Here is a 17,304-nt window from a genome sequence, read left to right as displayed (position 1 = left end):
ATTCAGGGTTACTGTGCTGAGAACTTCTTAGAATCTGGGAAAGATTGATGGCAACACACATGATCTCCAAGGGGGCTTGGAGCCTACAGATACTGAAAAGAAGCAAAGGCCTTACCTCGAGATGACACAGAGAGAGAGACTTCCTCTAGGGCTGACATCATGAACTTGGACTTCTGACATCCTTAACTGTGAAAGAATAAGTTGGTTAAAGCTATCCACTCGGTCTTATTTCTATTCTAACAATGCTTGATAACTAAGACACTTTTCCTTGAAATGGACTAATAAAAACAAGCTTAGAATATTTGTTGAGCAAGAGATATAAGTAAATATAAATATGACCCCAAATATCCTTGATTCTCTAATGCTCTCAGACTAGCAGTGCTGTGCGAAAATCGAGAAACTAAGAAAGTATGAGATGGAAAAGGAATTTCCTGCTTGACTGAGGACCCAGGATGAGACCTGCATATCATTCTCCCCACCTTTAGAAAGAGGAACTTCATTCACAGAGCTTGGGGCATTTAGATTTCTGCCAAGAAATGAATTTAATTTAGACTCAATTCTTAAGTTATATTTTAGGTAAAATTTGAAGAAATCTTAACAGAGGAATTGGAAAATTAACTTTCCTAACCTTTATACAGTGAGAATGAAAATTTAATTAAATGTCTTAGAATGACTTCTGTCCATGTTTGTGTACACATTTATACATTCTGTATAACTATCATATACCCTTCCCTTTCACATAGTAATCTAATGAATCCATGTTTCAACCTGTCCAGAGGTGCCACAGAAGAAAGACCTGATGATCTGCTTCCATAAAGATTCAAATCGAAGAAACCCTGTGGAACAGTTCTGTAATGTCCGGCATTGCCATAAGCCATAATTGAATTGATGGCAGTTGGTTTGGTTTGGTTTTCTACACTCCATTTGGCAGCACCATGATAGATGGAGAAGAGATTGAGGTTGTTATTAACTCCAGCTTGCTTAGGTCCACAGTCAACACTCTTGGCACCAGCAGTCAAGAAATCAAAAGATTAATTGGATTGGGTAAATGTGCTGCCAGGGACCTCTCCAGAGTACTGAGAAACAACAGTGTCAGTCTGGAGACTAAAGTGTGCCTGATCCAGGCCATGGTCTTCACCGTTACTTGCTATGCATCCGAGAACTGGACAGTGACTATGGATAACAGAAGAATTGATGCCTTTAAGTTGTGTTGCTGGAGAAGAGTCTTGAACATACCAGGGACCACCAGGAAAGCAAATTGTTCTGTCTTGGAGAGGGTGAAAACAAATAAATCTGTCTTGGAGAGGATGAAACCAAGTTTCTCCTTGGAGGCTAGGATTTTGAAGCTCTGTGTCTCACATACTTTGGGCATGTGGCCAGGAGGGGCTAGTCCTTAGAAAGAGACCTAATGCTTGGAAGAGTAGAGGAAGACCCCAGATGAGATGGATTGATAAAATAACTAGGTCATTGGGGTAGATGTGTCAGAGTCAGTGAGACTAGCTCAGGACCGGGCAGGTTTCAGAGATATTGTACATAGGGTCACTATGAGTCACAGGCTACTCAACACCTTGTAACAACAACAACAACCTTCAGCATCTTGATTGTATGATTGGTCAATTTTGGATTGTAATTGTTGGTAGAAATCGTCAGTTTTCTCCTCTTTGGTTTTAGCTTTTGGAGCTTATATTTGAATAATAGTGGCATTAACAGGGCTTCTTTCTAAGTGTATGGATAGTATGTCCCTCATAGAATTGCACTTCTAGATAGATCTTGAAATGGTCTTTTTTAAACTATGAATCAACACAATTCTTCGGTTTTCCCATTCCCAGGTAGTGAGTCATATGATTGGCTGATTCTGGTTTAAAATCAAGACAGGTATGTACCAGCACTGAATCCGTTCTCCATACCTGTTGAATGTGCACTGAAAGAAATCATTGCAGAAGCTAGTCTCTATGAAGAAAAATGTCTCATCAGGATTGGCGGAAGACTCATCAACAATCTGTGTTATGCAGATGACAACTTGCTTGCTGAAAGTGAAGAAGACTTGAAATGTTTGCTGCAGAAGATCAAAGACTACAGCCTTCCATATAGATTACATCTCAATGTCAGTGAAACAAAATTTCTCACCACTGGGCCAATGGGCAACATCATGATAGATAGAGGAGAGATTGAAGTTGTCAATAATTTCATCTTAATTGGATCACCAGTCAACATCAGTGGCACCAGCATCAAGAAATCAAAAGATGAATTGCGCTGAGAAAGTCTGCTCTCAGGGACCTCTCCAAAGTACTGAGGAGCAATGATAACAGTTTGAAGACTAAGGTGTGCGATTCAGGTCATGGTCCTTTCAGTCCTTGAGTCATCTGAGAGCTGGACAGTGAATAAGGATGACAGAAGAAAAATCTTTGCCTGTAAGTTGTGATGTTGGAGAAGAGTACTGAATATCCCATGGACTAACAAAAGAACAAACAGATATGTCTTGGAGAAGGTGCAGGAAGAGTGCTCCTTAGAGGCAAAAATGGTAAAGCTTTGGGCATATTGAGAAGAGGGGCTATTCCTTGGAGAGGGACATCAAAGTGGAAAGTTGGTGAGAGAGAGGAAGACCCTCAATGAGATGGATTGACATAATGACTAAGGATTGCAGCAATTGGCACAAATGTGTCAGAGATAATGAGGATAGGACAAGGTTTAGATCTATTGTTCATAAGGTCACTGTAAGTTGTACTTAACAGCACATAACAGCAATACCTTCAGCAAATAAAATCTTCCTGAAAATTATTCCACACCAGCTAGAATAGAACAGAGCACTGCCAGAAATTCAGACGAGATTCAGAAGGGCCTTGGAACAAAAGATATCATTAGTGATGTCAGATGTGCCTTTGCTAAAAGCAGAGAATACTGGGAAGATACTTGCTTGTGTTTCTTGACTATGCAAAGGCACATTTAACTGTGTGGATCATAACAAATTATGGCTCACATTGAAAAGGATGGGAAGCCCAGAACACTTAATTGTGCTGATGTTGAACTCTCCTATACATAGGCCATGGAGCAGTTGTCAAAATAGAACAAGGGAGGGAACACTATAGGGTTTAAAATCAGCAAAGATGTACTTCAGGGTTGGATCTTTTCACCGTACTCTTTAAACTGTGCCTTTGAGTTGTGGTACTGGTGAAAAGGTTTGAACATTCCCTGGACTGCCAAGAAAACAAACTGATCTGGTCTAGAGTGTGTGAAACCAGGTTGCTCCTTAGAGACAAGGATTTTGGAGCTCCATCTCATACTTTGAGGATGTTGCCAGGAGGGACAGTCCTTGGAGAAGGACATTATGGTTGGAAGGGTAGAGAGTCTGTGCAGGAGATGGACTGACATAGTAACTAGGGTATTGGGGGTAGATGTATTGGAGATAGTGAGATTGACTACAGATAGAGCAGGGTTTAGAGCTATTGTTCATAGGGTCCCCATGAGTTGCAGTTGACTGGATGAGACATAACAACAATTCAGTCTGTATGCTGAGAACAATTATTCAAGGAGCCGGACCATATGTAGATGAATATGGCATCAAAATTAGAGGAAGACTCATCCACAGCCTGAGTGATGCAGATAGTAGAACCTTGCTTGAAGAAAGTGAAGAAGACTTGAAACACTTACTTCAGAAGATCACAGACTATAACCTTCAATATGCACCAGGAAAGCAAAAATCTCACACCGAACCTATACACGGTATCATGATAGATGGACAAAAGATTGAAGTTGTTAGCGACTTCATTTTACTTGGATCCACAGTCATCACTCTGGAAGGAGCAGTCAAGAAATCAAGGCGTGTTGCATTTGGAATAGCTGCTCTCCAGGACCTCTCCAAAGTGCTCAGCAGCGAGGATGTCCGTTTCAAGTGCACAGGATTGAAGCTGTGGTCTTTTCCTTTGCTTCCTCTGCCTCTGAAAGCTGGACAGTGAATAAGGATGACTGAAGGAGGATTGATGCCTTTGAATTGTGGTGTTGAAGAAGTATAGTGAATATCCCACCAGACTATGAAAGAAACAAACACATATGTCTTAGAGGAAGTGTAACAAAGTGTGCTTCTTAGAGACAAAGATGGTGAAACTTTGTCTCGTATACCTGTCTTAATACCTCATACTGTGAGGAGGGGCCAGTCTTTGGAAAAACATAACATGCTGATAAAGGTAGAGGATGAGAGAAAGAGAGGAAGACCCTCAAAAGGTTGGACTGACACAATGACCCTGACAAGGTTTTCAAGCGGGACGAATTGAGGATGGTGCAGGATAAGGCAAGATTCAAGTCTGTTGTTCATAAGATCACAATGACTTGAAGTCAACTTGATGTCACCTAATAAGAACCTTCCTGTTATAGGAACCCTGATGGTATTGTGTGTTCTAAGTTGGTCTACTAACTGAAAGTTGATCATTGAAACCCACCAGCCATTCTGGGGAGTGAGATATGCCTAATCATCTCTTAGCTTGTGGTATGATTTAAAGTCTCTGAAACCCTACAGAAGTTTGAGTTTGAATTGACTTGACAGCTATTTGATTTTTGTTTGTTTGTTTACTTTACCTTCCTAGAACTCTTTCACAAGTCAGAAGTCTTTTGGTAGCTTCTTCATCTCACATACTGTGGGTATATTGTCAGAAGGAGCTGATCTTTGGGAAAAGACGTCATGCTGGGAAAAGGCTGAAGGTTAATGAAAGAGAGGAATAACATCAGTGAGCTTGATTGATGCAACAACTGCAACAGAGGCTCAAGCATATCAGGGATTGTGTGTGTAACAACTGATAGGGCAAGGTTAAAATCTGTTGTTCCTAGGGCTCTGAGTCATAGTCGACTCAGTGGCATGTAATAGCAACAACAGAACTGCCTTGGCACTCTGGATGCACACTTTGAGATATACTGACATCTCATATGAATTACCCTCCCTCCTCTACCACCACCTGGATCCCCTGTGACGTACAGGTGCATTGCACCCACTCTGGGGTCTTTAATAGCAAGTCTGTGTGGTGGCCTTTGTATAGTCCTTTTAGCACAGGGCCTGACTCACAGCAGGGCATTTGGTATATGTTTGCAGAATGAATGGACTTGGTTTTTGTTTTGGGGTTTTTTTTTCTCTACTTTTAATATGTAACTATGGTTTCCTTCGCATCCTACCCCCACCTCATGTTCATTTTGTCAGGCTGTGTGATGTCTGCTTGCTGAGCGTGGAAACACTAGACCAGATTTAGTCTGTTCTAGGGAGGCTATCTCCTCAGCCACACACCCTCCCACAGCCCACAGAACTCCCTGAGCAGGAGGGGCCTAGTGACATCCTTTCTGTCATTGTCACCAGACGAGCTTACCTGTGGTTTACCCTGGCCTCATTTCTGATAGTCTAGTTTAACAAAAAAGTTGCAATGGAATGAGAATGTGGAGGTAAGTAGGAGGTGATACCACTAAGAAGAGGCAGTTTTACAGAGTCGTCTAGATGGAATGAAAGCACACCCAAATTTAGTGGCAGTTACCACGTTGCCTTATGGTATTTAGCCTTATCATCTACATTCTTGATTTCTATATGAGGCAGAAGCTTTCATTTGGCTGCTTTTGGATCTTACTTAAAATGTTTCCTGAGAGTAAAACTTCACAAACAAAAGACAGCACAGCTAGTATCCCCAAGGCTGCCTTCAACCCAGTAGGGTTTGTTTTCCTTGTGGGGAATTATTTTAATGTCACAGTCACTTTCCCCTCTCACTGTCTCCGTGAGCTCTCTGCCTACTATGACCAGATTGGCTATTTTACCCTGTCCAGCAGGTGCAAAGGGGAATTTGAGCTGTGTGGATGCATAAAAGAAATGTATTGCACATAGAAACCAGTGCCTCAGAAACAAATGCCAAGTAAAATGTTGAGATAATATGTCTTTCATCATTGTAAAGCTTACTGGAGGTAGGGGCAGGTCCTTGTTGGAGCATCTGGCAGTGTGTGTTAATCACGAGAAATTCATTAGGTCTTAATGTGAGTCTAATGAGAAATTCCTATGATCCATGTTTGCTTATGAGCTTTGTTGGTTAATTACCAAATGGAACACCAAAGTCTCTAAAATGTTATTATGAAATGATTTTTTTCAGACCCTTTCTTCAAGTGTAATTTTATATTAGTGCACCTCAAGAAACTTAAGATTATCTGTTTTGGAGATGTGTAATAATCCAGTATAATTACAGTCTTTTTTAGAGAGAACACTTTTAACTATCTGTGATCTCAAAAGCCCGCCTAATCATTCTGTGTGTCTATCTTTTGTCTCAGTTTTCTGTCTTCCTGGGAATTATTTTCTTCCTGGAGCTTACTGCTGGGGTGCTGGCATTTGTGTTCAAAGACTGGATCAAAGACCAGCTGTATTTTTTTATAAACAACAACATCAGAGCCTACAGAGATGACATTGATTTACAGAATCTCATCGACTTCACCCAGGAATATGTAAGTGTCAATTTGGTTTATTTGTAATTTGACAACTTTCTCTGAAGGATGAACCCAAACTCGTCTTGGTGTCTGCAACAGCCAGCTGGGACCAAACTCTGACGTTTCTGCATTTTGTTTGTTTGTTTATTCAAAATTTTCCACTGTGCCATTGACTTGTGGACTTTGTACTTTAAATGAGAATATCCTGGTTTCATATTTCCGTTCATAGAACATTAGAGGACCCACAAAGGCAATTCTAGAAAAAGGTTATAATCACAATTGCCTTTTCCTGTCAACATTTAAGGAACATTATTTTGCTCTGAGTTTAAAATTTTATTTGCTAATTAAGTATGGGTGCTTTCCTGCCCCCACCCATTCCCATTTGGTAATATTGCATCCTTCACAGCTCATAATAATATACTTCTCGAGAGACTATTTTTTCACAGAGCTCCTAAAATGTGCATAATTAAAATATTATTATTATAGCTCATGTGGCAAAAGCTGAAAATTCAGAAGTGGTCTAAGTCTGAAAAATCATAAAATCAAATGAGTTGCCACTGCTGACTGGATTTTGATCCCTGATGAGTTGAATACCCCTTCCCTGGTCCCAAGGTGATGGCTTCATTGCCCAAGGGCAAGCAGCCAAACAGCAGATGCCCTGTTTCACTCCAGATGCAAATGCATAAACTAGGGTTGAAAGACACAGATTCTAGTGTCAAATCTGATTAACTATGTGACCTTGGGCACATCCCTAATTTGTCAGTAGTAAAATGGCAAAAATAATAGCTACTGTCTAACTCACAGGGGATAATTGACTAATGAGCTTAGTTTGTTGACCAAGAATTTAGAGGTTATTGTCCACCCAGGGGTGCTGTGGGCCTGGGTAATCTCCTTCCAGAAAAATCATCCAATGAAAGCCCACCGAACATTTCTACTATAATATAATGTAGGATCTCCACCACTCAGAATTGACTCAGTGCCTAGTGATTTTTGGTTTAGACTCACCAGGGGAATTATGACACTCCAGAGTTATGATAGTATTGGCCTGCAAACCGGCAAGATTTTATTTGCATGTATTGAGAGGTTGGATAAACTGAGCAGACATGTATGGCTGGCACACTCTGCTGTCTACGGGCAGGTCTGGAGTGCCAGCAGAGAGTAGCCACTGATGTGGTTGGACAGTTTTACAGAATGAGTTGGGATTTCCCTTGATAAAGGGAGGAAATGTCTCTACCTCCTTGCCATGAGGGAGGCCACCCTCCCCGATTAGACTCTCAGAACTCAGCTGAGCCTTGCAGTTGATTTGGCTCAGCCTCAGAACATTTGCCCTGGAGTAAGTTGTACCTCAGGTGTGAAATTAAGCCCTGTTTCATCTCCTCGGCAGCCCTGACTGCTTTTCTAGGTCATAATGGATGCAAGCTCACACCTTGCCAAGCATTATTCCTGCCTAGCTTGCATGACAGATCAGATGGAGCTCTGTAGGCAAACACTGTGATTGCCTGGCCCAGCCCCCAGGAGGACCTGACGATTTGAAGAACATGCGTCTACACATTCTCTTGAAATGCTGTCTGCTTTATATGGAAACACTATTATTGCATGTGATTTTATCTTTCTCTTGTAGAGTTTCATATTTTGAAGTAGCTGCTGACCCTGAAAGCCTTAAAGTGGTCAAAGCCTGATGTGTGTTTAACTCGGGGCTGTGGAGATAGTCCCTCCACATGGTGGGAGGTGTGATCCACATGGTGGGGGGTGTGAGCAAGGAACAGGTGTATCAGCCTGTTCATAACCTGAAACTGGCAGCTGACTTTGACCTATTTAATTAGACGGTTTATTTTTTAGCGTAAATTGTGACTACATGCTTTTGATTTTTAAATTCTGTTTTAAAAGTTAAAGTTGCAATAGATCTATTATGAAAAATAAGTCTAAGTCTTTTGAGGGGGGTAATATATATTCACTTTCTTGATTGTGTTGATAGTTTCATGCTGTGTACGTATGTTACAGCTTATCAAATTATATACTCTAAACATTTGCAGTTTACTGCATGCCAATTATACCTCAATAAAACAGATTTTAAGAACACTATTAAAATGCAGAGCTCAAAATTAAGCTCTTAGATATCCCACCCACTATGCCGGTTGTCTTCTCCAAACACTATGACTATTTAGCCTTCTAGAATTTTCCAGTGTCCCTGCACCCATTAGCTTTTGTTCTGAGGGTGTCCTGCTGTGTTCCCACTCTTCCTTTCCCGCACGTGTGGGTAGCAGGATCAGCACCTTCTTCACCAGTTATTTAAATCACAGGCGAATACACTCTTAGAAACCTTCAGCTTTAATTACTTTGGAAGCTTTTACTCAAGCTTTAGGTTCACATTAACTTGAAAGCAAATTCTGAGACAGAAGAGATGGATGGTTAGAGCAGGCACCGGCTGGGTGTCGTGCTGGAGGGTGTGAGCGTAGGCACCTGGTCACCTCCAAGTCGAGATGTTCTAATTCTCTCCTGTTTGCTCTAGTGGCAGTGCTGTGGGGCTTTTGGAGCTGATGATTGGAACCTAAATATTTACTTCAATTGCACAGATTCCAATGCAAGTCGAGAGCGATGCGGCGTGCCATTCTCCTGCTGTACTAAAGACCCTGCGGTAAGCGAATGCCAGCAAAGTATTGGCCTGCTCTGGGCATCCCACCGAGAGTGGCATTCAGCAGTAGGGGTTTTCTTGAAACCTCTTGAAAGATTTTCTTGACCTGTCTTTGTACCTGCTTGTGTCTAATTGCAGCTCATGCAGCGAGTACAGTGCTCACATCTTCCCAGTAGGTGTAATCATGGCGAACATTAATTTAGCAGTCGGTGCTGCTTTCTGTTCTAAGTCTTTATGTGCACTGGCTCATTTAAGCTCCAAGCTTTTCCACCGGTAGATGCCTCTATTATTGTCCTCGGGCAGGTGAAGAAACCAAGACACCAGGTTTTAGGTAGTTTTCCCAAGTGCAGGCTGCTCGCAAGTGATAGAGATGAGCTTGAAGCAAGGAAACCCACCTGCTTCACCTGTGTTACCCCTTTACGAGAGGGGCTGGCTCATATGTGAACTTTCTTTATTGGTTTGAGATTAGTAACACTTTTCTCTCCGCCTTCATTCTGGAGAAAATAATTGAAGTTTCAGATAAGATAAAGCTCAGATGTAGGAAGACCTTTGAAGAAGCCCCACACACCTTCTGTCTTGCAAGAGGAATACCACAGTTAGGAATTGCCAGCCTAGACTCTTAACGTTGTAATGACTATAATAATTAAAGTTTGTATTTTAATTTTTTAAAGGAAAATGAGTATTTAAGTTATCCATAAGCCACTCCCTTTAATCATAGGTTTGGTTGTATTTGGGCCAGATCTTGTGCCTGGTATATCAACTCTATTCAACTAACTGACATCAAGTTGGATCTACCTCATAGCTGACCCTCAAGCAGGTTTTCAGAGGCTGTAAATTGCAAGGGAGGAAACTGCACATCTTTCATCCAAAAAGCCACTGGTGGATTTGCACCACCAGAAAGGTGTCACCTTTGAGCTTGCAGCATAATTGCCACCAGGCCACCAGAGCACCCTGCCTGGTGTATGTTATTGTTATATGCCCTCAAGTTGAAATCAACTCACAGCTGGCCCTCCAGGGAGTTTCAAAAGCTGTAAATCCTGCAAGAGGAAATTGTTCATGTTTCTCCCAAAGAGCACCTGGTAGATTTGAACTGCCTCCTTTGAGGTTGGCAGTGCAATTCCTTATCCACTAGCCCAGCAGAGCTCCTTGCCTGGTATATGGAATTTAATATTTGAAAAGCCAGACTTGAGTCTTAGAATGACGAGCATGAGAAGTCACTCTTGCACACTCAGACTGAAGCCCTTTGGGGGCTTCCCAGCCTTCCTTAGACACATTGGTCCCCAAGTGTCCTCCTCAAGGCATCCCCAGCCCCAGTGAGCAGTGCCAGTTAATGCTTATGCGATAAGTTGTGTTTCTCCTGCAAGACAGAGGGCATGAGGCTCATCTGAAGGCTTTGCTGTTCGAGTGGAAGAGCCGATCTCCCCTGCAGGCGTACACTGTCAGCTTCTCATCTGGAGCAGACTAAGTTGTCTCTCTTTGTTTAAAGAAGAAGACTGAGAAGCACTAGGAAGTGTGCTACCCTGCTGCAGAGACTTGGCCATGTCATGAGTCAAACTGACCTTTCTCCCTGGCTGGTGGTCTATTGCTCCCCTTGGGTCATTCTGAGAAAGAGAGAGAGAGAGAGAAAAGAGAAAGGAAGAAAAGGAAGGAAGGGAAGAAAAGGAAGGAAGGAAGGAAGGAAGGAAGGAAGGAGGGAGGGAAGGAAGGAAGGAAGGAAGGAAGGAAGGAAGGAAGGAAGGAAGGACATAAGGCAGGAAGTGGCCAGTGGAGTCCACCAGGCCCCCTGTACGTAGGCAGGCTTGCTGCTGGCCAGCCAGCCCTGCACTGGCCTCAATGTCCAGTTTCTTGCATGCACGATGTTAGCATTCCATTAGAAGAATTCTGAAGATCCCAAGATGGCATTATGCCTCACTTTCAACTATAGACCCTCTCTACCTCATGGTCACAGAGCAGAATAAACCTCCAACAATAGAACCCACATTTCTGATCAATTAAGATCCAGCTGTCCCTCTGATACATGTCTGGACATGGTTTGTTGGGTTGTTTTTGTGTTTTTGGTTTTGTTTTTTTTTAACTCTTAGGCTCATTGAAAAATCATCATGTACTGAATAAGAATTCATTATATTACAAGCAAGGATGGTGACAATTCTTCTTATGTACTTAGAGCATGTTGTCAGGAAAGGCCCATCCTTGGACAAAGCCATCATGCTGGTGAAGGTAGAGAGAGAGTTAGGGAAAGAGATGAAGACCCTCAATAACATGTTTTGACACAGTGACTTCAACAATGGGCTCAAGCAAGTCAGAGATTATGAAAATGATGCAGGATAGGGCAAGGTACAAATTTGTTGTTCATAGGATCGATATGAGACATAGTCAACTCAGTGGTATCTAAAAACAACAACATATGATTAGAAAGTGAATGAAAGTTCACAGTTGACCATAAATGAAGACAGCCATTGAGTCATTTACCCATAGTTTTCAGTCTATCTACAGTTCCCTAATCCCCAGAAACTTCTTTAAGTTATTAACTTTGAATCTCTGGGCTCCTGCATAATGGACTTCTTACCCCTTCTGATACTCTCTGAATCTCAGTGTTCCTCATTTGTGAGATAGAATTTACATTTTAACACCTACAAGAATCCTTATTGTTATCATGATTGTTGGGATAAGTCCATGAAGTGCTTGTTAGCACAGTGCTTGTGACACATCCATGCTCAACTAGACATTTCACCACTGACTCTCTAATAGGATCTTCTGCTAACTTACAAGAGTGAATTTCACTTTTGTGTTTCCTTTCTCCACCAGGAGGATGTCATCAACACTCAGTGTGGCTATGATGCCAGACAGAAGCCAGTAAGTGGAATCTCATTTTGTCACTTAGCACAAAGGATGTGTGGGAGAACTTTCTGAACATGCCGGGTGCAATGGCAGTATCTGTGACACTGTGCTCTCCTCTTCCCTCTTAAAGGAAGTTGATCAACAGATTGTAATCTACACAAAAGGCTGTGTGCCTCAGTTTGAGAAGTGGTTGCAAGACAATTTAACCATTGTGGCTGGTATTTTCATAGGCATTGCATTGTTGCAGGTAAGACAGAGATAAAAACAAACACTTGTTCCCCTTGAGCTCATTCCATCCCATGGTGATATCATGTGTTACACTGTAGAACTGCTCCAAAGGTGTTTTGTTGTTTGTTTGTTTTTTTTTTAAAAGGTGTTAAATATTTTACAGAACCAAACCATTGATGTTACGTCTATTCCAGCTCATTGCAATCTCAAACATTACAGCATAAAACTTTCTCGTAGGGCTGTTGTACATAGGGCCGCTATGAGTCGCAAGCGACTCGACAGCATGTAACAACAACAACAACATAGCAGATTGCTGAGCCTTTTCTCCTCAGGTACCGTTGAATGGGTTTGAACTGCCACCCTTTAGATTAGGAGTCAAATGCAACCCATCTGTGCCACCCACAGACCTTAACATAAAGATGTCATGGAGAAAGAATTTCCTGAGAAAGCCCTCACCAAGGCAGGACGAGCCGTGATTAAATCAGTGGAAGGCTGCGTGGCACAGGTTTTAAAACTCACTGGAGGGCTAGAAAACAATTTCAGAATGGTCTGTTTTACATTTTGTTAGGACTGATTTGATGCTAGTGTTCTAAAATACTTTGGAAAACCTTTTTGCCTTTGAAGATGGAAGATTGATTGAGGCAGAGTTGCCTGCTGGCACGCCAACAGCTCGATTCTAGGGGCTCAATAATACTGCATTGTGACAGCTAGAGCACACATAAATGGTCAGAAGTTGTTCTCAGTGGCAAGGTTAAGTAAAGCTTCAGGATTTTCGGAATCCCTTTTTGCTCTCTGGACTACCTTGCCAACGTGCTGGTGAAGGAAAAGACTACCCGCTTTCTCCTGGGAAGTCCCAGAAGCTAGGCTTTTTCTCATGCTGTGCAGATGCAGTATTTAAAAATGGACTAGAGTGGTTAGAAGAAATTGAAAACCTAAATATATGGAAAGACATCCTGTGCTCATGGATTGGGATATTTAATATTGTTAAGATGATTAATATTCCTCAAATTGAGTCATTGCAAACTCTTATTACAATGTCATCTGCTTTTATTCTTTTCCTCCTTTTTCTTCCTTGTAAAAAGACACTCTTGTGGTATAGTGGTGAACTGCCAACTGAAAAGTTGATTCTAACCCACCAGCCACTCCATAAAAGAGATATATGGCTGTTTACATCCATAAAGTCGGCCCAGCCTTGGAGCCCGACAAGGCAGTTCTAGTCAGAATAAACCTAATGATGATGGGCTTTAGGAATTTTTGGTGGTGGATTGTGGGGTTTTTTAAAACTGTTTGGTTTGATTTTGTTTGTTTGGTTTTTTTTGCGTAACAGGACAAAATGATCCTAAAATTCACGTGGAAATTCCAGGGGACTCAACTACCAGAAACAAATTTTAGAAGAGACACTTTTAGAAGACTCACACTTCCTGATTAAAAACTTACTAAAAGCTGTAGTATCCAGATACTCTGATACTGGCCCTACTTTAGACATATGTATCAGTTAGTAGAATAGACTTGAGAATCTAAAAATAATCTCATATTTCTATATGAGGCAGGTTTGTGTGTTTGTTTGTTTTTTTATAAGGGTATGAAGATGTTTCAATGAGGAATTCTTCCAACAAATTTTCAACAAAAGGTGTTGGGACAACTGGATATCATCAATATGCAAAAGAATGAATTTGGACTCCCTACTTCATGTTATATGAATAATTATCCATTTTGCACCCATTAAAGTGGCTATTTTTTTTTTTTTAACAAAATCAGTTGTTGTCAAAGATGTAGAAGAACTGGAATCTTTACCCTTTCCTGGCCAGAACATGCCATGGTGTAGCTCCTGTGAAAAACAATTTAGTAGTACCTAAAAAAAGTTAACCACAGAGCTACCATATGACTCAACCATTTTACCTCCTGGTCATTATACCCTTAAAGGAGTCCCAACAGACTACGGCAACCAGAACCCCCTCCCCTAGTCATAGGGGGAAAGATAGTTCAAAACTCTAATGAGATACAACTAGGATGGCTATAAAAATAATAATTTTTAAAAAGTGTTGATGAGAACATGGACAAATTGGAGCCTTCATGCATTGCTTATGGGCATAGAAAATGGTACAGCTTCTGTGGAAAAAGTCTGGCAGTTTCTCAAAAAATTAAACGTAGAGTTAACATAAGACCCAGCAGTTCTGCTCATAGGTATATACGCAAAAGAACTGAAGACATATGCTCACATAAACTTGTAAATAAGGATGTACAGTGGCATTGCTAATTATTAGCTAAAATGTGGAATAACCAAACTTTCCACTAGCTGATACTGGATAAATAGGGTGTACAAGACATGGTGCAGTCATTTAGTGGAGTATTACACAGCTGTAAAATGGAACAAAGGACTGACACATGCTACACAAAAGACTACTTAGTATATGATTCCATTTATCTGAAATGTCCATAGTGATAGAAAGTAAATGAATGCATGTTAGGGGCTTTAGGGCAGGGGAGTTATGGAGGGGGAGTGGGAACAGTGAGGATTTTTTTGCCAGGTAAGAAAGAACATTCTAGAGTTATTGGTGAATGTTGTATATACTCATGCATATTCTAAGCATATTGTACTGTCTTTGTTAAATGAGTTAATTTTCTGATGTATGAATTAATTATAAAGCTCATTTAAGAAAAAATCAAAGTGGCGTTTGGATTTTTTTTTTTTAAAGTGCACAGTGGTCAAGGAAAGATCTAATGAGGTTAAAGTTTCATTGTTTGACTCTCTGTTGCTTCTTTCCTCAGATTTTTGGGATATGCCTGGCCCAGAATTTGGTTAGTGATATTGAAGCTGTCAGGGCAAGCTGGTAGAGCCCTCCTTCAACAGCTGCTGCAAGACACTGGACAGACCCAGCCCTCCTGACCCTCCTGCGTGCTGAGCTACGGTCCCAGTCGCACAGCCCCTGTCTCAGAGGCGTCCTTCAACCCCACCTGATGGAGCTGCCAAGAACTTGTGTGTTGGGGGGAGTGAAACTGGGAAATGCTGCTCACTGACAGAATTTAAAAACAAAACATACAAGAACAGAATGAAAATTCTTCCGCCATGAATCTCTACTATAGCCATGGATTTATGGCTGGTTGGACACTCACTAAAATCAAACCAACACCCAACCAATGGGAGTGGGGGACCCAAATGTACTTAAATGGAAACAGAACACCTTTGAATTTGGGGGAAAAACCCATTTGTTCTCTACTTCCCTAACCGGAGGGCTGTCAGAGTTAGTAGTGTTGCTCTTCGTCACAACCTGAAGAACTCCCTTTTGTTCCAGGGCCTGAAGAGGAGCATATTTTTTTTTCTAAAATTCAGCCCCTCACCTAAGAGGACAGTGCTTGGGGGCATCGCTCCACCGAAACTGGTACAACGGTCATCCCAAGAAGAAAACAGCTTGTCTTTGGGTTCAGGTTTTGTGGTGATCACACTCAACAAGTAAACTCATGAGGGCTCACGGTCTGCTGTGGAGTGTCTTCCCCGTGTGAAGCATTGTGTATCCCGTGTGCTTGAAGCTACTGCCTGGGGAGGACTCATCATGGTGTGTTCTGACAGGATAGACCTTTATCTAGGTAGGCTTGAGCTTTATCATTGAAATCCAAGGAGGAAAATAGGAGGTTAATGAGCAGATACTAGCTAAATGCTCCCCCTTCACCCCTCGCCTCCCCTCCAACTCTCACCACAGGATCAAGTCTTGGAATACTCTGTATTGGTATTTTGGTCTTGTTTTGGTTTTTGGTTTTTTTTGTTTGTTTGTTTCATTTGACTCCCCCCCCACCCGCCGCCCAGTCTCTCGAAGGTAAAAACTATGATGATTTCTTTGACATTTTCTTTCAAAGTATTTTCTTATTCAGCTGTAATATTAATTTTGCTTTTGTATCATCTTCCCTTGCATGACCTGTGAATCTGAACCAGACCCCTTTTCCTGCCACCCCTCTTCCAGACAGGTAACCATGTGACTCGGTCAGCATTTCTTTCGTTGGGTTGTGGGTTTGGAGTTTGTGGCACGTTCTCCTCTTGTCAAAACTGCTCCCAAGGGCCCCACGCTCTTGCTGCAATGTCCTCGTAGCAGCCTCTTCTGCACCCTCCCTCTCTTGCTCTTTGAGCAGAATTCAGCCCACTTTCAACACAGTGTTGACATGATCAAAAAGCTTCCATTTGCGGTTTTGGTTTCTTAGTCTCCTTTAGTTGGCTTTCATTTAAAAAATGAAGAAGAAGAAAGAAAATAGTGAACGGTTCAAGTTCTGTCTGTTTTTTCTACTGCAAACTAAATATCAGTGTGTTTAAAAAACAACCACTCAACCAAAACAAACCCTGTTGCTGTCAGGTTGAATCAAACTCATTGTGATCCTGTAAGACAGTGCAATGCCCCATAGGGTTTCCAAGGCGGTAAATCACTTTTGGAAATAGCTGGCTGGCCACGTCTTTCCTCTCAAGGAGCAAGCTCAAACTGACCCTAACCTTTAGGTTAGCTCAGTGCTTCACCACTGCGCCATAGAGCATCTTTTATCAGAATGGTAACAAAGCACAAATATTTTGGAGGGGAGTGCATTAAATGGGGGCAAGTGTTCTGTGACACAAGGTGGGGAACCACCTCCTTGGCACTGGTGCTGCCGCCCCTGCCCCCACTCCAGCTCAGAGGGCAAGTTTCGCCCCCAGGTTTTAATGCAACTGGTGTTTGTAAATATGTCCAGGGAATATTGCTCTCCTGGGAGCAGACAGTGACCTGTGGAATGCAGGGGGGAACCACAGGCATGTCTTAACAGTAGTGACACATTGACCAACACATAACTGGGCAGTGAGCTAGCATACTTGGTGGATACTTAGCAAGGTTGCTCCTTTCATCCCCATGTTGCATTGCTGAGGCTCAACAGGGTGTCAGTCTGTTCCGAGCAAGGACAAGAATTCTTTTCAAATCTGGTCTCCAGTCTGAGTGTGTGTGCGACTATGCATGTGCGTGTGTTTGTGTCTCTGTGAACTTAGAGAATTTCATTCCATATACTGGCTGTCAGATGGTCTTGTTTCATCTCTGCCCACCACACTTGTCATTTTGTAATGTCATTCCGATGGGGAGGAGACCACAGCTCTCCCGTTGACACTTGTGGCTTTATGTTTGTTACCTCATTCTCCAGCAAATGCCATCCAACCATTTGACTCA

At 41.9% G+C, this 17,304-nt stretch overlaps 1 protein-coding gene across 1 annotated transcript in view; it reads left to right on the top strand.

Moving 5' to 3' along the window:
* The window catches only part of TSPAN5 (tetraspanin 5), a 257,691-nt gene extending 242,444 nt beyond the window's left edge, over nucleotides 1-15,247 (top strand). The window contains exons 4-8 of the mRNA XM_006893078.1: nucleotides 6,283-6,453; nucleotides 8,945-9,070; nucleotides 11,873-11,920; nucleotides 12,036-12,152; nucleotides 14,903-15,247. Coding sequence (XP_006893140.1) covers nucleotides 6,283-6,453; nucleotides 8,945-9,070; nucleotides 11,873-11,920; nucleotides 12,036-12,152; nucleotides 14,903-14,968 — 528 coding nt within the window. The 3' untranslated portion in view covers nucleotides 14,969-15,247. The remainder of the gene's footprint in view (nucleotides 1-6,282; nucleotides 6,454-8,944; nucleotides 9,071-11,872; nucleotides 11,921-12,035; nucleotides 12,153-14,902) is intronic.
* Nucleotides 15,248-17,304: the final 2,057 nt, after the last annotated feature.

The sequence above is a fragment of the Elephantulus edwardii genome, unplaced genomic scaffold (genome assembly GCF_000299155.1).
Source record: "Elephantulus edwardii isolate Elephantulus edwardi_28Jun2011 unplaced genomic scaffold, EleEdw1.0 scaffold00122, whole genome shotgun sequence".
NCBI lineage: Eukaryota > Metazoa > Chordata > Mammalia > Macroscelidea > Macroscelididae > Elephantulus > Elephantulus edwardii.
Note: the sequence above shows the minus strand (reverse complement) of the source record. Positions and strands in the feature narration are given on the sequence as shown.